The following is a 23037-nucleotide window of genomic DNA, read 5'->3' as shown; positions in this document are numbered from 1 at the left end:
CATTTGTGGGCGAATGAAGATGTTTACACCACACTGCCTGACAGAGATGAGATCTTATGCATTTTACGCTAGTAGCAACCACAGATTTCTTAAGTGAATACATTTTGTGACTGTAGTGCTGTAAACACAAGGTTTTAAGAAAGAAAGAAAACCTTTGGAAAGGGTTTAATAATATGTTACTAACTAATAGATGTATTAATGGTCAATAACTCATTTGATGTTTTATAGATCAGTAATACGACCTTAATAAGAACATGTTGGTTGTGAGGTTGTGAAACATGGACTAGTGTTTATGCTACACTAGCACGACATAGGACAACTTAACTACTATCTTCTGGAAAATTGTGATGCAACTAGTTAGCTCATCACAATCATTTAATACCAATGATAAACATTAGATTTGCTTATTTGTTTTAAAGAGTTTAACTTTTTTTTTTTTATTAAAATGTATTATTATCATTTGCAAACGGAAGTGACGACATACAAATGACCCAAAACATGATGGTTTTTGATAACACATTTGAGCAGTTTAACCCATTAAACGTTGTTCTGTGGTGGAGTTAGTTATACGTAACCTATTGCTACTGTGGGATTTCAAAACTTTAACATTAACTCATCAACTGTTAAAAACAAAGCGTATAAACGGATCCTTAGCTAAACCCGCCAGATAAATCACAACGTTAAAGTAACAAAAGTAGCAGAAGTTACACTTCCAAGTTAAAGGTTGAGATTTCAAAATAAAACAATTTTCTTGTCAGATTAAAACAGCGTCTTTTAATTTGAAGAGAACTACACCGGATACTGTATTGTTGCGGCTGTTACCTTGACAACAAATACACTCCATGCCCATGTGATGTGTGTCTGGAGTGTAGCCCGCACGGTCTATGTGGAGCGGGTTGTCTGTTGTTGCTACATAAGAGAGGCAGCCTCCAGGCGGAGTGTGAGAAACAGTTTACCTCAAGATTGTTTTTCTTTCTACTAACAAAAAGGATTTCAAGCGTTTGCACTGATGTAGCATTAGCAGCTTGACTTATTGAACTCATCCGGACATTAGTCAGTAATCCCGTAAATTCAACTGGTAAGTAATGTTAGCTTAAATGTAAAGATAGCTAAAGGACCGACAGTTTCTGACACACACTTGGTACAGCACTGTCTCGTGTAATGGTTGTTTTAAGTCGGTTAATTGTTAACAAGCTTGTCCGTTAACTTAGCCTTGTTAGCAAGGTCAAATAGTCAGAAATAGCCTGCTACATTTAGCTAACACAGTTAGCCCATCTGTCTGACGTCCAGGTTTTGCGCTCATCGCAGTGCAGTTAACGTTATTGTGATGTGTTAAGCACCGGGAAGCCATCAATTAAATAACGTTACGTAAAGTGGTCGCCATTGCTGACACATTACATTCTTGCCCCGTTAGTTTGTGAAGAAATGCGTTGATATAAGAAGGAGGTGTCATAGAAGAAGTCTTAGATAACTACACATATGCATACTGTACTGGAGGATGTTCAGGTTATTCCCTCCTCCCTATTATCGTTTTAGTAACGCTAATTTCCTCCCGACTACCCCAGGATGCTGGCAGTCTCTTGGGTGGGGCTAACTTCGGATGACAGTACACGGGAGCAGATAAATACAACCGTACAGGATCAGTTTAAATCAACGAGGGCGGCTGGTGGGTAAAGCCATGACCAAGCCCGAGTCGAAGAAAAGCGGCATGGCGGCGATCAGCTCTACCGGCAAGTGCGCCGCATCCGCCGCCGCCGCGCAGGTCAACAACGGTCTGGTCGAGCCGGATTGTCCGGATCACAGCACACACATCAGAGCTAATGTGATGAAGCAGACGTCCAGGGAGAGCATGAATTGGAGAAACACTGGAGTGGATTGTGAAGTCTATGACGACGGGACCAACACCTTTTTCTGGTGAGTGCTTTCTGGCAATGTCAGCAATACAAATGTCAAATACTGAACGCTGCAGCATCTGAGGTGATGCTGTTGTTTTTGGTCAGTGACTACAAGAAAAATGCTTAAAATTCACAGTTCCTGCAGTAAAAAGACATGACAGCAAGGTTCATTACAGCTTTCAAGGTGAACTGAAAGACAAGCCCAAGAGACTTCCATTAATCACAACAGATACTGTGACCTTGTCCCAAGTCTTTAATTAAGCGATGTACATAGTGTGTCTAATGTCAAGCTGAAATGTGCTTTGGTGAAATTATTGAAATGCAAAATGATAGAATCACAAAGGTCCACACGATGTTGGTTATAAAAGTGTTCTGCTAAGGCGCTGGCAGGATGTTATGGATGCTTACATTGCACATCCAAGCACAGAGCCTGTTGTTGACGAGCCAATATCCCAGCCCGCAGCTTCAGCAGAAAGAGATCTGTGACAGATCAACTGGAGGAGTGATTGTCTCTATGCACCCACACTGACACACACACACACACACGCACACGCACACACAAGTGTGTTGACATGTGCTGGTGTACTGATGTGTGGGCTCAAGGCTCGTCTGGAAAAGTGACATTCTGTTCTGCAGCTCTTTTTAATGTATAGTTCCCATGACCCGCCCTTCAATCGGTCTCTCCAGGAATATTTAAGCCTGAGTAAGTGTACGTGTGTCTTAACTGTGCTTTGTGTGTAAAGCAAAGGTCAGTTAAAATCTGCTAAGCTATCCAATATCTTTGAAAGCACAGGAGACTGGTCCTCCCCTAAGAGAAACCTTAATGAGAGTGTCTCATTACTGTGTTACAAGCTTGACATCCAGGTTTCCTGTTAGTGTAATACTGGAGGCTTTAACAGGAACTAAAGTGCTAAAATACTTTGGTCTATTCAAGGTTTTAGTGCAGGCCAGCATCCTGCAGCATGTAAAGGGGATTCTAATAGTATGGCCACCCCATTTATTTCGATTAGGGTAGACTAAATACTTGAAGCTCCGCTTAGGTTATGCAGTATAATTGAACAGCATTACAACCTGCAGTTGGCTCAACACTTCTGTGAAAGTGTTTTAACACCTATACTGAACGTTATGGTTTAATGCATGGTTGTTGTATTAGACTGCATTTGTTTTAGCTTGGTGTACCTAAAAATAAACTGGCAACTGACTGTAGTCAAATAACTAGATGCACTGCTGCAATTTCTTTACTGCATTTATAGCGCTTTAATAGTCTTAGGGCTGCACAAAAGCATTCACACACTGGTGGCAGAGGCTACCACACAAGGTGCCACCTGCTCATAAGTAACGACAAACATTCACACACACTTACACACCGATGACGCATGCGGGAGCAATTCGGGGTTCATTATCTTGCCCAAGGACGATTCGACATGTAGACTGCAGGGGCCGGGCCTGGGGGTCGAACCTCCGACCTACCGATTGGTGGACGATCACTCTCCTGAGTCACAGGAGTGAGTCCGCCCCTTACTGCTTGTAATTTATGTGATTGCTGGTAAGGAATTTGGCCTCACTGGTTGGCCGGCACTCCCAGTCTGTTATAATAATAATAAGTCATTAAATCAGCAGTAAATATTTTTAAATAAATGCATTAATGCTATACTCTACCTCAAATTAATTCACGATATGCAGTTAAGAGCTGACTGTGTTTTACTGTGAATAAAGTGGGTGTTAAACCAACCACTCATCAGCATTGAAATGTAGGTCGTGGCTGTGAGGAAGTTGGCTTCTTGTGGTGGATTTCCGATCATGGAGTCAGTAGAGAAGCACATTGTGTGAGTCTCCCAGGTATTACAGAGATACACCAAAGAACTGTTTGTTGATGGGGGCAGTTTCTTCTGGTTGTTAAGGAGGGTAACTATGTGCCATGCAACCTGCCTTATTAGCACAGATTGCAGTTGGGGGGGGAAATGCTTTTCTTTCTGAGAAAAGAAGAGGAATCGCTTGGATAGACCCTTTATATAGAAGTCCTGCCTGATGAAACACAATTTTGTGCTGTCATACCACTTTTGATGATTCCCTAAATAGCATTGCTGCCCACACATTTCACTTCTAAGAGTCTACTGAAAATGCGTTGCGCATATTGACTACAGTGCCTTTTTTAAATTGTATTTTCAGTGAACAACTCCTAAATGAAGGTACTAGTGACACAACTTGCAAGAAAAACAACTGAGCTCATAACAGGATGTAATGTTAAGTGTCACAAGGCCAGTAAACCTGTGATTTAAAAACAAAAACAAAACTGAGATCATGGAAACTGAAGGCTACTTGACAATCAAGCATTTGTATTAAATAAAGTCACATTTTTTTAGCTCAGTAGAGGCACAAGATTTATTTGTCAAGCCCATTTCTTCCCTGCATGACAACATTATGCTAGTTATGCATTTGCTGTAATAGGTCATGTCATGTCATGGACTGTCTTCAACCCGTAGCTTGTTTTCTCAGGATGTTCTTTTCCATCCTGAGAAACGAGATGCAATATGTAGATGCACTTCTGCAATTTTCTTACTGCATTTATAGAGTTTTTATAGTCTCCTTATAGTCCTGGCTGTGGTCTGTGGTTGTTGGGGGAAAGAGGAGCCTGCCAAACAGGTTGGATAAGGAGGTGGAACAGGGAGGAAATGCTCATTATATCTAGCATGCCGTCTCCGAGCCAACAATAGCATGTGACTATATGTTATATAGTGCTCTATAGCATGTGCAATGTACTACTAAATGAAAAATAACATCAGCTGTGAACTTTTAAAAGAATGCCCTGGGATTATGAACACTTAACATATACTGTAGGTGCAGAACAGTGCAGCCAGACTGCTCCTGTCTCACACACACCAACACTTATGTCAGTTTTCTTCAATACTGTAGATAAGCAAATGTACATGGTAGGATGAAATACTTCTGCAACCCTATTACCAAGTTCCCTGAAGAGACCGTTGTCTGTAGCTACAGTGTGATACTGCTAATGCCTCTGTGCCATTGACCTCGATTGCTGTCCCAAAAGTATTAAAAACACACAAAAGAGCCACACTTGTTGCACCTGGTGAAATATCCTTAATGACAGTAAACACGGACTGTGTATTTATTCTAAAGCAACTCCATGACTGCAGGATCAAATCTCTGGAGAGGCTAACTACGTATGTACAGTAACTAGAACTGTTTATCGTAAAAAGCTGTGTTAATAATTTCTTAGCCACCAATAGTTAACAATGTTCAAGCTATACAGTAAAACCTCACCTCACCAAGCCATACTGTCCATGTCTTCCTAGCGACCTGCGAGTCCATATATGGCGTTGGCAATTTCTTTCTTTTTTTTTGGGGTCGTTTCCACACACAAGATGCATTTGGCACAATGGTTTTTGGCTTTATGGTGAACTGTACTGGTGTAACGCTTTAGACCTCAGCTAGCTAACAAACTTCTACCTGCCTTCGAGATTTTAAATCTTTATTATCAAATGTTCAATTTAGGCTCTACTCTTCACATTCTAGATGCTAACATCCGTCTCTGTTACTTTGTGTGTTGTTTGGAGCTCTACAGGTGCTGCATAGTGAACAAAACACTAAAGTTAATCAACAATTTAGAGGGAGTGTGCTGAGCACCTGCAACAAGTTGCTTTATAATTGTCCTTACCTAAAGCAGCACTGGTTGCAATACTCATTAGTGCACGACAGTTGTCATCTCATTAAGTTACTGACACGGCTGGCCCATGTTTATTTATTGCACAGTGAGCTTCGCAGGTCACTTGCAGTTCACTTGCTCAGAATGTTGTTTGGGGTCAATGTTTTAACTGAGCTCCATGGAGTGTTTTCAACAGCTGGGATGTCCTGAGCAAACGAGCACAAAATATTGTCTCATTCAAATGCTGATCAATTTAATCATCCCAAGTATAGTATTAAACATTGAACCATCAAACACACTCTCTATAAATGATCTCGCAGTTGTGTCCTTGTCAGCTTGCCAAAGATCATTCAAGTGCTTCATCCTTTTCCTTTTTTCTAACGCAGAATTCCTGGGGTAGTCCATTGCATATGTACACATACTGATTGTGACAAGACTTTGCCCCTTGAGTTGCGATACGTCCCACAGATAGCATCTGTACTGATACCTGAACCAGTGTCGTACGACAAAGGGTTGTTCTCTACCTCCGAGTGATATGGGAGATGTGTGCCTATAACATCATAGCCTTCACACTCCAGTTCAGCTTGTCTATCAAAGTATACCCATGTTTAACAGGCTGTACACCCTGCTGAGGTTTTCACAGTCCACATTAAGGCAGGTCAACACAAAATCTATACCACAGCTATTTTTGACTTCCATTGCTCCAGTTAAGTGAAAGAAAATATTCAACCGACTCGTACAATCCATACCTCCATTGTGTGTCTCTTTGTTGTGTATGTTACACATCCTCTTGTGTACCTATTGTCAGCTGAAGTAACCCAGTTTCTAGACATAAATCTTTTTTTTTTAATCTGATCTCGACTCCTTTCATTATATTTACTTTTGATTATTAGAGAGAAATATTTTCCAGTCACACACACACACACACACACACACACAGGAAGTCTAAAAGCTTTGTTTAGTAATCACCAATGTGCATTCATTTCGCTAAACGTTCTCCTTTTAGTGACCTCGGATATTGTTAGCGGATTTATTTTCTCTCCTCCAGTGTGTTTTTTTTTTTTTAAATAGAATTTTCCTCTTTGCAAATGTTATTAATATCCCTCTCTCTGTCCCATGTTTCCCTCCTTCATCTGCAGGCGAGCCCATACTGTGACAGTGCTGTTCATTCTGACCTGTGCTCTGGTCTACGTCACGCTGCTGGAGGAGACACCCCAGGACACGGCCTACAACACTAAGAGGTCAGTCGGCTGCGCTCGTCACTTCCTCACAGTCCTCAGCCAAAACCCTGCAGCAACCAGCAGGCTGCCCGGATACAATCCATTTCATCCACCGACGCTCTTTGATTGGACTGATATGAAATAATTATTTCGGCCGCAGTTTATTTTAGGAGAAAACTTGTTTTATTGGTGACCAGCATCACTAATAATCCCAAGCTTTATTTTATGTTGTGTTGAGTCATCCAGGATTTAGATTCTTTCCCTGCATTGACCACACCTTTGTCTTCATGTCGGTCCGATTTCAAATAATTTGCATCGAGTGTGAATTTGAAGGAGAAAGCCAACAGTGTGTGTGTGTGTGTGTGTGTGTGTGTGTGTGTGTGTGTGTGTGTGTGTGTGTGTGTGTGTGTGTGTGTGAATCTGTTGTGGATCATGTCACATTGTTACAGGTCTGATGAATAGGTCACATAACGAAACCAGCCAATGAGCACCACAGTTGTAATGACACATTTAACACAATGTGACATGAAGCCAAACAGCCGCAGCGCTGGTCGTGCAGAATTCATTAATTCAAATTGAATCGCTCCCTTCTTCAGTAGCTTTCACCTTGAACCCAGCTGACCCCGTTTCAAGGCCACGTGTAGCTTTGACCATGAAAGGGAAGATGGTTAGATAAATATTTGGTGAGTGGGTTTTATGCCTCACTCTTTCAACACAGAGGAAATATGCAACCCAACACATTACATGTACTCAACCATAGAGACTTGAATACATAATGACTGAGATATGATCCAGTTTCCCGTCACTATACTGTCAAGGCAAAAGTATCTCCTTATGTGTTTTTATCTGTTGGGTTTTTGTGTGGGTCATGCAGAGCTACTGCTGGTTATGGAGGGTTTTGTTTGTGACAAAATGGATATGAAGTGGAAAGCTCTATTGGACTGTAGCTTCTAATTCTACAGAGCAGGGCTTTATAACATTTAGAAGATGGTTCTTCTTTTATTTCAAACTTACTGCTTCTCTCTGTTCCCTCAACTCTCACATTGGTTTGCAGTTGGTTCAAGACTCAAATTTGTCCGTCAAAGTTCACCAAAGTTAAGAAATTTGTGAAAATGTGCGAGCCTGAGCAACATTACTGCAGTACATTGGTTTCAGTCAGATGTTGTTGTGGTCTAACATCACTCTGTGGTGAAGCACCATAACATCACTTTGTTACCAGTGCACCTTTTATAGGAGTGATATTAATATCATCTCACAGAGTTTTCAACACACCTGGATTTGCTTCCGTGGGCTGACTTGTCTTCCTCATGTTGGTCACGAGTTGTCATCTTAGTCACGCTTGTCTGATGACCTTCTCTCTTTTCTACCAACTCACGACTCGGCTCTGATGAGAGTATGGAAACTGGAGACTGTAAAAGGCTCACGTTGTCACTTTGTCTCATGTCAACTCAAAGTGTGGGGAAAGAAAAGTTCCTCATGATAATGAACCACTTCCTTTTTTTTAAAGATTAATTTGCTTTTAAGTAATAGTGGCCTGCCAAGGACAAGCAAGCTGCAGACATGATGTGTGTGTTTGTTTGTGACAGAGACAGTGAGTGGTGTGTGTGTGTGTGTGTGTGTGTGTGTGTTGCTGTTAGTGAGGGACAGTTCTTAATAGGATTTGCTGCAGTCAGCGCAGTCCAGCTCTCCGGGATAAAGACCCTAGAGCTTCTTCACAACAGAGGAGCACACACACACACACACACACACACACACACACACACACACACACACACACACACACACACACACACTCTCAAACACTGTTGGATACACTCACCCTCTCACACCAGTTTTGAAACATTTGGGCTAATCAGTCACTCTCTGTTTACCCGTACTTTGGCACATAGTTGTAATCACACTTTCCCACCGACACACTCACACAATCGATAACTTAATCACACACACACACACACACACTCGTGCTCCCGCCCTCGTTGACAAGAACAAGCTGACATCTCACTGTGTGTTCAGTTGCTAAGCCTCCCCTGTTCATTGTTGAGTTGAGAGCAGTGTCCTCTCCTGGTCTCCTGGTTTCCAGAACTCAACGCAGCAGCGATTCTAATCGAACACAAGCTGACAGCAGTGTTGGCCTCATTTCTTACCAAACACTGAAGGAATTGTAATAGGGGGTAATTGTCCACGGTCAGCTGCTGAGACGGATCAGGCCACCAAATGAAATGATGCCTCATTAAGTTCCCCTTCCTGCCCTTTGTACCGATGGTTAGACAACTGACATCACAGATGTTTTTGAACAACTTGGAATTGGTTTCGGTCTGCAGATAAAATCCTCTTGTGGGTTGTTTGAGGACGTAAACAAGCAGCCATTGGCACGTCTCGTGTACACGTGCATTCAACACTGTAGTGCATTTCACTTTTGACGTTCTTTTTGCCATGACATCTGTTCAGCAGATCCTGTAGGTGTACAGTATGTGGACAATAAAATAAAACAGTAAGTAAAAGCCACAAGCCTCTGCTCCATGAGTTCTGTTTTAGTTTTTTAGAAATCTCCATTATTATTAAATCCTCATGTTTTGATAACACTCTGAGCGGCTTGCCAATAAAGGACCGAGCGGTGAACATGCGATCTGCCTACACCTGCGTGTCTCTCGCTAGCTCAGTATTAGGTTTCCTGGCACTTATACAGTTTTGTGTGTTTCCGATTTTCAATAAAAGTGTTGCGTTCCTTCGGATTACAAGGTAGAGCTGGGCGATACGCCGATTTCATCAATTCTTTTGAATTTAAGGTGTTTGACAATGTCCATTTTCACTTGGGTAATTAAGGTATGGAACTGCCACAGCTTCCCTTCTTCATAGTAAACACGTTTTCTTCAGCATCAGACCACTTGAGCAAACCACTTCCTGCTGTAAAGTGTGTTGCAACTAAAAACAAGGGCACTTTTGTGGAGTTCCAGGTCACATTAGCGGCATCATTTTCTCATAGTACGCCATAATAGATGAAGGCGAGCGCAAAGGCATTACAGTGAAAGTTAGGTTTGCACTTTATTAATCCCAGTAGGGGGAGCTTCATCTTGTTTCATTTGCATTGTTACAATACAAACAAGACTTGTTTTAATAATTCCTTTTGTCTTTTGTTGGCCTAGTTTGTTTATAAGAAGAAGGAAGGCAATGAATCACATTTAATGATTCAAATCTTAAACTAGCACTTAGTTCCTGCTGGGTTTAATAAACGACTCCAGTACGCAGCACTTTCTAATCCAAACCGTGGCGGTTGGACAGAAGTTGTACGTTTTTTAACATTATTTTTACACCCAAATTCAGGATCATACCCACGTTTAGTCTAGTGTTTGGAGACTGAATAACTTCACAGTCACACACACTACTTTCATCTGTCGACGAAGGCAAACTGCCACAACTACTGTCAGTTCCACTTTGCCACTACAGTGATGCCGGCTGCGCATCAATCAGTTGCTGGTTTCGTCTATAGTAATAGTAATATGGTATTGTTTAACACAACCTTTTAAATTGCGTTTTCGTGTGTTTCTATTTATGGTCCTGTAGAGGGATCGTGGCGAGCATCCTGGTGTTTCTCTGTTTTGGAGTGACGCAAGCCAAAGATGGGCCCTTCACCAGACCACATCCAGGTAAGCACGGCACAGTCTCGACCTGCTTCCCCCAGTTTCATGGCAACATTTAATCTTCTTCATGCCGTGTATCTTCAGTCAAAACAATGCTAAATGCTAAAACCCACAGAATATGAGCAAACAGTACATTGTGTGCAAGACGTGTGACGTTTAAAAGCATTTGAGCGGGTTTGCCGAACTGTTTTATTCCCCAGAACACGTCAAATCAGTTGTAAAAACGTTCAGATCGGTGGGAAGGTGCAACTGGATCTATGAACATCCTCCTAAGCCTAAAGAAAACACTTGTTTACCAACTGAGATTTTGAAAATATATCTGCCATTACAGTAAGTGAGCAGAACTTTACGCTGTTCATATCGCATGCTGTTATCAGGGGAAGCCCAGGTGTCGAGTCTCACTTCCCCTTCCTTCCTGTGCAGAGGGGTAAAGAGCACCTAAGAGCAGTTGCAACTAATTCGATCAATAGCAACATTTGCGAATCTCATGTTTGCTTCTTAAGACCCTCTAAGTGCCGGGAATCAATACACACAATGGCTAGCTAAACGTAATTGTCAAAATAAAGGAGACATCTGGGTGAATGAAAGGAGGCGGGGTGTTTTCCTGGCATGGGTCGGGTCCAAGCAAATCCCTTTAGAGAACAGATTAAATGCTCTTGGTGAATCTTCATTGCTTGTTGTTGACGTCTCTCCTGCAGTAACATCTAGAGGACTGCAGTGCTCAGTCAGTAGTTTAAACATGAACATGATGCGTTCACGTTTAACGGGGCATTCACAGCAGGAATGCAGAAAAAGGAACATCCAACAACAAGCATGCAAACCGTGTCCCGTAAGGTTCTTATTCCTGCTCGAAGAGCTGCCAGACCACTTCCGCTCCAATTTATTCATGACACACTATTGAGGATAGTTGGCATTACACGCCATTTTTGGCCGCAGTGAATTCTAAGTTGTGATTGGCTGGCAGGTAACCGGATAGTGTAACCGTACACCTCTGATGCAGGTGTTTGTTCTACTTTAATGAGCTCGTATTCAAACTGTTGGTAAAGAAAGCCCAGCGGGGCTCGGATGAAGAAAGTGGAGCTTGTGTTCGCTGGTGAGTTTGAGGGACAGCTGAACAACTTAATGTTCTCCCAGTGCAGCAGAAGCACCGTGGCGTTTGGATTTCTCTGCATCCTCAGTGCTTCTGTGTTGTTGTAGTTTATGCTTATTGTTACTTTGTGTTTGATGAGTGCATCAGCTGTGTATGTAAAGGGTTTTGTGGTGGTGGTGGTCGTATGTCGGAGTATTTCTTCGGTTTGGCTGAGTGCATTAGCCTAACTGTGACACTATGTACCTTCTTCTTGATGCACACTATAAAGGGATGCTCCTATTTATAAAAGGGCAGTTCATGAAATTAGTTTGCTATTTAGGTCATCTTGTCTCTCACACAACATGTTTCCCAGTAACTCCAGAGGGAAAGGACGCAAGGAAGGAAGACCGGGTGTGGGAGTCAGATCGAGACACGCACTGAATCTTTACCGCTGGTTGGAGGCGTGTAATTGCCCCGGCAAGAATTTGGGCTGTTGTTGCATTACTTTTGACTTCTTGCCCCCTCCTTTTGTGGATTAAAAGACCAGAGTTTTTTTTGTTTCTCTGTGTGTACTGCGTCATACTCCCTGACCTGTTGAGCCAGCCAAGTAGGTTCAGTTGTTCCCCATGTTGCAGCTCTGCTGAAAGGCCGCATGCTTGTGTCATGGGAAAAGACCCAGAGGAACGTTAACTGGGAGTGTCCCAGCAAACTGAGCATATGCACATCGATTTACAAGAAATTACCAATGTTTGAAAAGGTTTTATTCCTTTTGTGGGTCATTTATTACAAGGTACGGCTACGATAGCTGAAGGCTTTTACCACATCCAGTAATAGTCCTTCCATGTGACTATTTGAACTTTATCACTATTCAGCCTATATAACATGCACATCATCTTTAATCTCCCCAATTCAAACAACAAACTCAAAGTGAAGTGATATTAATTAACAGATGTCATCAAATTGCTTTTTCTGGAAGTAACTTGCCACAACTCTCCCCACTTCTCCTCGCTCTCCCGCTCTCTCTGTCTGTAGCTTACTGGAGGTTCTGGCTTTGCGTCACTGTCGTCTACGAGCTGTTCCTCATCTTCATCCTGTTTCAGGTTAGTGCGCTGATGATATTGATGCCGCAGCAGAAGCTCTTCTCTGTCAATTGTCAGAGTTCTGCTCCAATCTCTGCTACTTTTCCTGCTGCGATCCTCCCACATCTGGAAGCCTCTTTGCACTCTGCAATTGAAATGTCACTGAGCCAGAACCTTAAAACAGCAATACAGTTGGCAAACTGTATCTTAGTCAGGCCTGGACACGGTTAGAAAGGTTTAAATACTTAAGCCATCTACTTTCTTTACTCGTGCAAGGGAAGGTCAAATTGAAGCTTGGCGAAATGCCCCTTTAAAACTGTGATGTTGTGCCACACAACTTTCAAAAGAACATGTTGAAGAGAGAAGTGATTTTAATAGACATTATGCTTTCTTTATACAGCAGTTGTTTTTGTATTTCCATATTCTGAATACGTCAGTTTTCTAGAACAATCAATGGCGGAAAGTCAAATTGCGATATACAGGTTTCAGTCTAAATATGACTCTGCGCTGATAGTTTCTATACTTCTACTCTAAACCCCGTTCTCCAGACGGTGCATGATGGACGACAGTTCATGAAGTACATTGACCCCAAGCTCGGGGTTCCCCTGCCCGAGCGTGACTATGGAGGAAACTGCCTCATGTACGACCCAGGCAACACCACCGACCCCTTCCACAACATCTGGGTAAGACTATTTTCATTTTTTTTTTAACTTTATTTAGCGCAGGGAACTTCTGACTTGATCCTGTTATTTACATTGTGGTGCACTTTGCCCTAAATTATTACTAATAAGGAAATGATCTCAAGTAGTGTGGCAGTATAAACGAGTCTGTTTCTTTCCCTCATCCATTCACACACTCCTTCTCACACGAGTTCTCCCTCCCTGTCTCTTTCTCCTTTGCTTTCTCTCTCTTTCTCTCATACACACATGCACAAACTCATAGTTATTGTGGCTGTGTGCTGGCTGGCTCCAGAGGCTTGTGTCTGGTGCAGATTATAGCCCGTCAGTAGAACCAGGCCTTCTTCCCCCCTGGGGAGGCAGTCTACTGCTGCTGCCACGATGACCCAGACCCCATCTCTACTGTTGGCCTGATTTCAGTCCTTGAGAGTGGGTCAAACTCACTACCTTCTGCACTAAATTACAGCCAACCTTTTGTGAAATCGTTTTTATAAAATGTCAAATTGCGACCACATATTTTTGAAAAAATAAAATTTAGATTTTGGAAATTTTAGACATATTTTGGACTTATGGTTAAAATAACATCAAAATAAAAATGTGCTAAATGATCATGCAGAAAGAAATGAATTCACATGCTATGTGGTTGAGCTATGCTGTTTGAAAACACAGTGGAGAACTGGTTATGGATTCATTTTATTCTATTTATGTGCTTTATGATGCGCAGCCAAGGTATGTCCTGTTCAGTGAGCCAGTACTCACCGTGCTCATGTCTGGTTGGTGCTAATGTGAACTAGGTGTGATGCTTATTAGAGCAGAGAGAGTTGTAGTTAAGAGAAGGGCTGCAACTCATCGTTATTTTCACTAATGATTCATCTGTTGGTTATTTTATCGATGTAATCGTTTGGTCTATAAAATGTCAGAAAGTGGCGGAAAGAGCCTGTTGTGTTGTTTCTTAGGGCCTGATTTTAATACGATAAAAAGAAAGCTTAACAAATGAACACGTTGGTTTGTCTCTACAGGACAAGATGGATGGCTTTGTTCCAGCTCACTTCCTGGGATGGTATATCAAGGTATGTATAGAGTAGGCTGAACACTATACACCTGTGTGCACTCATCATCTTCAAGTTTGCAGTTCAGTGTTGGGAATGACAAACATTTTCTCAGCAAATGATGCATTTAAATATATTCCAGAGATTTTCATAAATCTGATTCACTTAAGATTGCGAGCACCAGAATCAATAAATACCAACTCGTATGTTATTAAGATATTGGGATAAAACATCATTTATTGGCTGATCTGTCTGTTAAAACACGTCTGTCCTTTTAAAAGTGTCTTTAATAGACAGCCAGGGTCTTCTGTCTGCTGTCGTATGACACACATGAACAGCACTAGTATGCTGTTTTGCATTTGCAGCAATGAAAAATGTAGAGTTTCCTTTTGTTTTCATGGTTTCTCGCTGACCTCCTCCCACTGCGCACCATTCACTTCCTCCTACCCACCCTCCTCTTTTGCTCTCTTTTCCTCCTCAGACTCTGATGATTCGTGATTGGTGGATGTGTATGATAATCAGTGTCATGTTTGAGTTCCTGGAGTACAGCCTGGAGCACCAGTTACCTAACTTCTCAGAGTGCTGGTGGGACCATGTAAGTACAAATATCACTGCAGAATCATACGGATTGTGGTTGTCAAAGGTCAAAGGTCACCGTGAGCTCACTAAACACGTGTTTTGACCATAGCTCAAAGAGTTCACATCCCAATCATGACAATTTCACACACGTGTCTAACCGGATGAAATTAGGAAGTGATGACATTTTGGACACGCGTGAATGTAAACGGCGACTTGACTGGTTGGCGGAGGAGGAGTACAACTGCGAAGCGGTATTTCTGCTTTCACCCTTTATTTATAAAATGGTTATATTTGTCTCTCTCTAGTGGATCATGGATGTGTTGCTGTGTAACGGTCTGGGGATCTACTGTGGCATGAAGACCCTGGGCTGGTTGTCCATGAAGCCCTACCAGTGGCAGGGCCTGTGGAACATCCCCACATACAAGTACGACTCAACAATAGACTTTTTAAAGCAATCTTACCCGCTATCTAATACTAACATGCCAACAAATGATGCGTTACTTTAAGTTCTCCATACGTCTCCATTGTGTGACAGATATAAGGCATAATGTTCATGTTTAAAAATGGCAGAACTACTTTCTTGACCTTTTGATACAACGTGAATTAGTGGCGTGGTGTCGCCCCCTTTAATTACAGGAAGTACTAACGCTGTGTTTAAAAATGTCTGTATGTTTATGTCTAACCGTGTACCCGCCGTCTCTCCCAGGGGTAAGATCAAGCGCATAGCGTTCCAGTTCACTCCGTACAGCTGGGTGAAGTTTGAGTGGAAGCCTGCTTCAAACCTCCGTCGCTGGCTTGCTGTGTTAGGCATTATCTTCATGGTAAGAAATATCCTCTTCTTTATTGAAACTAAGAATTTGATTACATTTATCTACATGGATTTCAATTTTTTCCAGTTAAACATCAATTTCTGTTTGGAAAAGTAAGAAGTTGATGCACTTATAATGTCAGTAATAGTAATTTTCTTGCTTTAATAACATTAATATTTATTAATATATCAAAAACATCACCCACAAATGTAGATATACTTCCACGCTTACTTACATCCTATTCTGTTATTAAGACATGGTGTTTCATCTCCTTCCTTTACCAGTTCCTCCTGGCAGAGCTGAACACCTTCTACCTGAAGTGTGTGCTGTGGATGCCTCCTGAACACTACCTGGTGCTGCTTCGCCTCGTCTTTTTTGTTAATGTAGGAGGAGTAGCCATGAGGGAAATCTACGACTTCATGGACGACCCGTGAGTAGCAGCTCCATGAAGTTGGCTGGTGACGGGTGCATTCTAGCATTGATTCCCAACCAAGGGTACTTGTACCCCAGGGGGTACTTCTGCAGTTTCCAATGGGACATTACTAATTCATTGCAGAGGCCGTTGCATTAGGAACTCGCTGGCTTTCAACTTTCATGAGTGCACCACAAAAATGTTATCTTTTTATGTTCCGCCGGTATATACTAAGTGCTTGCTGCAGACTTTTCCAAATGTCAGAAAGGATAATAATAATAATAATAATAATAATAATAATAATAATAATAATAATAATAATAATAATAATAATAAGCTTTATTTGTATAGCACCTTTCATACAAGAATTGCAGCCCAAAGTGCTTCACAGCAAAAACATAAAAATTGTAAATAGTATTAAAAATAACATTAAAAATAGTATTAAATAGCAGAATAAAAATAGCATTAGAAATGGTATTAAATAGGAGAATAAAAATAGTAAATAGCATTAAAAATAGTATTAAATAGCAGAATAAAAATAGTAAATAGCATTAAAAATAGCATTAAAAATAGTATTAAATAGCAGAATAAAAATAGTAAATAGCATTAAAAATAACATTCGAAATAGTATTAAAGAGCAGAATAAAAATAGCATTAAAAATAGTATTAAATAGCAGAATAAAAATAGCATTAAAATAGTATTAAATAGCAGAATAAAATAGTAAAAGTGGAAAAGGCTAATAGTTGAGAGATAAAATAGCAGCTTTAATAAAAGTAAATAAAGTATCAGCATTAAAGATTGTATAAAATATCACCTTTAAAAGGCTAAAGTGAAGAGATATGTTTTTAGCTTACTTTTGAAAATATTGAGCAAAAATATATACGGATAGTGGCACTACATACAAACTGAGTCCAAATAAAAAGTCAACATGAGTAACACTGCGGTGAGGAGAGGAAGGGTCCTAAGAGTGCAGACCATTCCCTTGGAAGTGTTCTTTGAAAGGGGATTTACGGTTACTGTGCTGGTTATCTCTGTCGGCCATTTAATCTCACATTTCCAGTTCAGTGCTAACAGATGCACCGGTCTGCGCCGCGTGTGAGCTTGTTGTCGAGTAACCCTCAGAGCAGCTTAGGGAGTGTACTTACCTCACTGATAGTGTAAGCTTCTTATCACATCCGCCTACGGAAAGCAAGAAGTTCTGCTCGTCTGACAAACACTTTTGCTTTGCCTTTAACAATTGACAGCACTTTGACTTTTTTTTGCGGTGGAGAGTTCCCAGTTGTCACACACACACACACACACACACACACACACACACACACACACACACACACACACTAGCAATCCATACGTGGTGTTGTTCCTAACAGAATCCTAGAAACACAGGACAGGGCTACTATGTGTATACAGGTTTAGGGGTGCAGCAGTATACCTTTAGTTATATAACATGGTGTTGTTATATACTCAGACCTTTTATAAGGGTTATTGTAACTGATGAAGATGATGATGATGATGATATTGTGTCAAAAGCTTTTCATGCAGCTGTTTTCTTTCACACTGACTGATGATATAATGTGTATTTTGGTATGGCCTACATCACAAGCTTACTTATAAACAGTACAAATGTCCTCCCACTTCTTTTCTATTCCAACACCTGATTATTTTTTTATTTTTCCCCCCACAGGAAGTTCCACAAGAAGCTTGGCCAGCAGGCGTGGCTGGTGGCCGCCATCACAGTCACCGAGTTCCTCATAGTGGTCAAGTACGACCCCAACACCATCATGCTGCCCCTCCCCTTCTTCATCACGCAGTGCTGGTTCTTAGGAATCCTCCTCATCTTTACCTGGACCCTGTGGAGGTTTTTCATCCGGTAAGAAGTGGTGTGATACGGGGGGGGGGGAGAAAGAGGTACAGAGCTACTCTAAAGACATAGGGAAGGGATGCCTAAAATAAATGATAAAACTGTGTGTGTGTGTGTGTGTGTGTGTGTGTGTGTGTGTGTGTGTGTGTGTGTGTGTGTGTGTGTGTGTGTGTGTGTGTGTGTGTGTGTGTGTGTGTGTGTGTGTGTGTGTGTGTGTGTGTGTGTGTGTGTGTGTGTGTGTGTGTGTGTGTGTGTGTGGTGTGTGTGTGTGTGTGTGTGTGTGTGTGTGTGTGTGTGTGTGTAAGCCCCGTATTTGATTTTCTTTTTCCTCATGACCTCACGCGTCGATACATTTTAGGTTACTTTTGCTTTAATTCTGCTTCTGTTAAGTAGTGTTCCTGTTAAGCGTAGCCGTGCCCCCAGCATGTTAAGCTTCTCATCTATTTTCTCCCCCCTCCCTGCCTCACCCCCCCCCCTCCCTTTCTCCTTCCCGACGCTTGCTCATGCTCAGCAGTAATGTCCAGTGAGGTAGGTATAGCAGAGAGGTGCTCCCTCCTATGAGCAGTGTTGTATTTTGTTTTATTCCCCCTCCAATATGTCATGTATACATATTCGGAAGATCTTTGGGATCCTGTAGACGACACAAATATTACTGCACCTGGGTCCTTTTTCCCCGCATGGCACTTTTCAGTTTTCTTGCTGTGGTGAATTTTATCCTCTTAATTTCTAGCGTTTCACCTTCAAATCATTTTTGTTCTCAGTTGCAGTTAAGTTGAGTAAGAAGTGACAGACAGGAAGACACAAGGGCTCATTGAATGAAACCCAGAGCAAGTGTTTGCACACCTCTCTCACACACACACACACACACACACACACACACACACACACACACACACACACACACACACACACACACACACACACAAGACACGCACGCACACACACACTATGTGCCAGTCAGCATGTCGACAGCCAATCAGATGGGCTGCTCCACTTCTCATGGTGCACCTCCTCCAGTCATACAGACAGTAAAGCATGTGATAGTTACTCAGACCTGGGTGAAATCGTATTCGCAAATACTTTGAATGCTTTGTTTGAGCTTTCTTTGGTTACAATCGGTCACCTTGACCCCAAAAGATAAACAATTTGAGCATCATTATCTTTGTTGGTTACTCTCACTGATTTTAGTTGCTGCTTCAAACCCAACTTAAAACAAACAGACGGCAAATAATTCTCTGCAAATACTGTTTGACCCAGTTGTGCAGGTCCAGGTGTGTCTCTCTCACTCGTCTCATAGACCAAAGTGAGTATTGGCTCCATGACGAGGCATATAAAGGTGGAGGGAGAACGTTTCCTGTGTAAAAGAGCTATAATTCATCGTAAAGAGAGAACGCGAGGCAGTTTATCATTAACCTTTAAAAGAAAGTGAATGTATCCGCAGCTCTCGTATATTTATTAGTGGTCATCAAATAGCAACAAAGTTTAATTGTGTTGTTTAATCTTTATTTAAGTAAATTAATCAGGAGTTTCGCCCACTTCCTGTAACGCCGCACAAACTAAATGCTGTTTCCAGGAGAATGTGAACGCTCGCTCGCACTTCAGCTCATAAACTTTGTTCTGCTAGATTTTTACAAGCCCGACGTGGCACTTTACTTCCCCTGGTCGAGCCCGGTAATGCTGGGGGGTCATGGGTTAGTTCAACAGATCAGGAAGGAAACACGATTTAAGGGTCATCTTCTTATATTTCTTCTGGTGAGACGGGATTCAGTTCTTCTTCAGAACGCCAGTTTAAAGAAGCGTGTGGAACAGAAGCTAGCTGTGAGGAAATGTTCCCGACACCGACTTTCTATTAATAGCGTGTCTGCTTTCCTGTCCATCTTCTCCCAGTGACATCACACTCCGGTACAAAGAGACCCGTCGACGCAACCAGGAAGTCCCCACGGACCGAGAGCGTCCCCTCGGCAACGGCAACACAGCCACCCCGTCTGGACGCAGCAAACTGAACGGCAGCTCCGAGACGGTGCGGCTGAGGAAGTCCTGAGGGGGTGGTGGGGGTGGGAGGGAGGAGGAGGAGGAGGAGGAGGGGGAACGCAAGTCGTCAGCGGGCGGTCGGCAGCAGCTGAAGAGGAACAGGACGGCGTTTGGTGGGAGAAATGAGAAGACTGAAGGGGAATGGTGACACAAAGAAACATGCAGAGGCAAACAGATGGACACATGTACGTGCTGTGTAGACTTTCTTTGTGCCGACACGAACCAAGTAGTGATTCGACAGAGGCGAGCGGCGCGAGGGGCCCGTTTTCATTTCGGTGCATTGTCTAGTTATCGTCTTACTACAGGGATTTACCTCATTGTATTTTTTTTCAAGAGCATTTTGGGGAATTATACACAGCACAAGATAAATGTTGTTTTATTTATAGGTTAAGGAAACCCGCTGAATCAAAGAGAGGTGCAGCGGTGGAAGGAGGGATATAGGTGACCAGGGACGTTAGACCGACTCGTGACCAATAATGCTCATTTTCTCAGCTGCACGCTTTGTCTTAGAAAACAAAGAGGCGAGCGTCAGAATCATGTCCGCCACTGTAAATATGTTCTGTGGGTCGTGTGCAGGTGAGAGTATTCGGAGCAGTGGTGAGTTTCTGGGGGGTGTAGGTAACTGATGTTCAGTGGCCGCACTACAGCCAGCAGTGAGAACTGAACTTGGTAATTGTTCATAATTGTCTCCTTTTCTTCTTCTTCTTCACAGTTTAGTGTTCTCTTCTCTTAGGTTTGCAGCCTCCTGATACATCGTTTACATGTGGGGGAGACACTGTCAGCTTTTTCATTTTATAGTTCAAGGCTCTCATTCCTGGAAACGGAGCCTCGAGGTGCTTGTAGGTCTCTCGCTGATACAGAGAGGAACAACAGGCCAGAGCCTTTCTCTCCTCATAATCAAGATGTAGCATATTGTAGTTCTTTAACTGCTGTATTGGGAATAGTTTGGGAGTTTTGTTATCACTACTTTTACTTCTTTAATTCAATTATGAACATTAGATTGTACTGAAGTTCCCTTTTTGAGGAACGAGGCCCGTATGGAGCTCTCTGACGAACACATCCATGACAATCAGACTGACAGAAAGCTGCGCTCGCTGCACATACAGCGCAGCAACCAATGTTCCTCCACTGTAACACGAATAAGGCCGAGCTCATCGAGTCGCATCAGAACGTTTGACATCCGATTCCTTTTTATGCCAAATGTTTCTCTTTTTTTTTTTAATCAACTCTTTCATTTTTTTTATCCTGGTCTGTTGTGTCTGAATTTAGCTGAATGAAATGAAAGCCAACCTTATATTAAGAAGGGGGGGAAATGAGGATTTAGGTTCAGTTTTGGTTTGGCGGGGGGGGGGGAAGAGAAGCATCCTCTTCCAGCTCTATGGGGACGCCATATTGCACATGCAACAAGCCAAAGCTTAGATCCCATTCTTTCTAAAGCCATAAATGCTACTCAGACCCACTTGAGCCGCTCACACAGCTGTCGAACCTCGTTCAGATTCCTTTTCATTTCAACTGAAGCCAGAGTCCCTCAGTCGCGTCAGCAACTTTTACGTTCCAAAAGGAAAGTTACATCCGGGGGTTATGTCTAAGAATTGAAGTCCTTAACTCCCTTTTTTTCTTTAACAATGATTATATATATATATATATATATATATATATATATCTAAATATGTGGAATTGTCGGTTTCAAAGTTATTAAACGTAGGGCGGTGTTAGTCGACTGAACATTAATCAACTATTCTGTGATTTTCTTTTCAAGCAAAGATGCCAAACATTCTCTGGTAGCAGCTTCTCCAATGTGAAAATCCGCTGCCTTTTGAGAGTCGACTGAATATCTTTGGGTTTTGGACCGTCGGGCGACAAAAGAAGGATTTCTATTTAAAAGAAATGACCTTATAATGGCCATTTATGTCACTTGTTTTCTGACCATCCGTAGTAAAAACCTGATAAGTTATCCCAGTAAATAATCAACAGATTAATCGATAACACAATAGTTAGTCGCAGCCTTAGTTAGGATGTTCTGAGCTTTTAATAATGCTAGAAAAATAAGCTTTACACTGAAGTCACGACTTCACGTCAAACTGAGAATAACTCTCCAGTTCCAGTCCGGTTGGATATTCGCTGTTCCCAAAAAATGTCCCCGAGAGAGCTTTAGTCTTTGTCCTGTCCGGGTCCTGTAGCTGTCAGAGTGTCAGCTGTAAATGTCTGTGTGTCACTCATTGTGTCCAAGTGGCTCCATACTTCATAGATGAAGACAAAGTAGATGGTGTCTGTGAATCTAGCTCCACATGTTCCTGTTGTAAACTAGGCTGATGTTTAATGAAACTATAGTCCTTTTCTTGTGAATGTAATCCAGCAGAATCTGCTGTTTAAAGGAGCGGGTCGGGTCATCCTGTATCCCTTCATTTTGCAATAAACACTAAACTGAAGTTGGCCATTTATGCTTATCCAGACTGTAAGTGCATCGTTCATCCTCTTTTTTCTTTTTTGAATACAGCGATAAAACCCTAAAAACAATGTTTAACTGATATTTCAAAGTGTGTACCCCCCGTGCTGTGCTCATTCAGTTGCTTGTGAACTTGGTAGGACTTCAGGAAGTTTGCTTTCTTCCCTTTTTCTTTCTTAAATGAGAGCTTTGTAGACGTGTGCTGGGGGGTTCACGGTGCACCTGTGTGCGTGCTTTGGATTGGTTGAAGATGTTTTTGTTTGAAATCTCTGAAGACTGAAAACCATGAATTTGCACGTCAGCTCTGAAATCACAAAATATTGAATTCAGAAACTCTATTGCATTTATGAAAAAAGGATCTTTTCTCCTTTTAGTGCGTCTTAGGGTTTGGTGTAGTTTCACGTGCGGCCACATGGGGGCGCTAGATGTTTTGTTACTTCGCTGATCTGTTTTCTTGTCTGCGACAATGATCATTTGCAACTTGCTGTAAAAGCCATTTTCAACTTGGTTTGTGTAAATGTGAACATGTTGAAGACCATAAAAACTGAAATATGCTGCTGCACCACATAATTTTATAATGTTTTCAATAAAATCGACTGAACCTGAA

General features: G+C 41.9%; 1 protein-coding gene across 3 annotated transcripts; it reads left to right on the top strand.

The window, feature by feature from the left end:
* The first annotated feature begins 867 nt into the window (after window positions 1–867).
* ptdss2 (phosphatidylserine synthase 2) lies at window positions 868–23037 on the top strand. 3 transcript variants are annotated; one of them, XR_003832409.1, is made up of 14 exons: window positions 868–1078; window positions 1566–1914; window positions 6699–6800; window positions 10341–10423; window positions 12519–12586; window positions 13114–13248; window positions 14262–14312; window positions 14773–14886; window positions 15176–15294; window positions 15577–15691; window positions 15964–16109; window positions 17777–17962; window positions 19841–20169; window positions 20371–23037. XR_003832409.1 is itself a non-coding variant. In XM_029434487.1 (14 exons), exons 2-13 carry the CDS (start codon window positions 1679–1681, stop codon window positions 18478–18480), a joined length of 1368 nt encoding a protein of 455 aa, XP_029290347.1. In that variant the 5' UTR covers window positions 868–1078; window positions 1566–1678; the 3' UTR covers window position 18481; window positions 19841–19956. The 3 variants fall into 3 exon arrangements, 2 of the variants coding, with proteins under 2 accessions (XP_029290347.1, XP_029290345.1); XM_029434487.1 differs by lacking the exon at window positions 20371–23037 and adding an exon at window positions 18468–18481 and having other exon boundaries at window positions 19841–19956; XM_029434485.1 differs by having other exon boundaries at window positions 19841–23037.

This window comes from Cottoperca gobio, chromosome 6, assembly GCF_900634415.1.
Source record: "Cottoperca gobio chromosome 6, fCotGob3.1, whole genome shotgun sequence".
Taxonomy (NCBI): Eukaryota; Metazoa; Chordata; class Actinopteri; order Perciformes; family Bovichtidae; genus Cottoperca; species Cottoperca gobio.
This window is presented reverse-complemented; position numbering and strand designations above follow the sequence as displayed.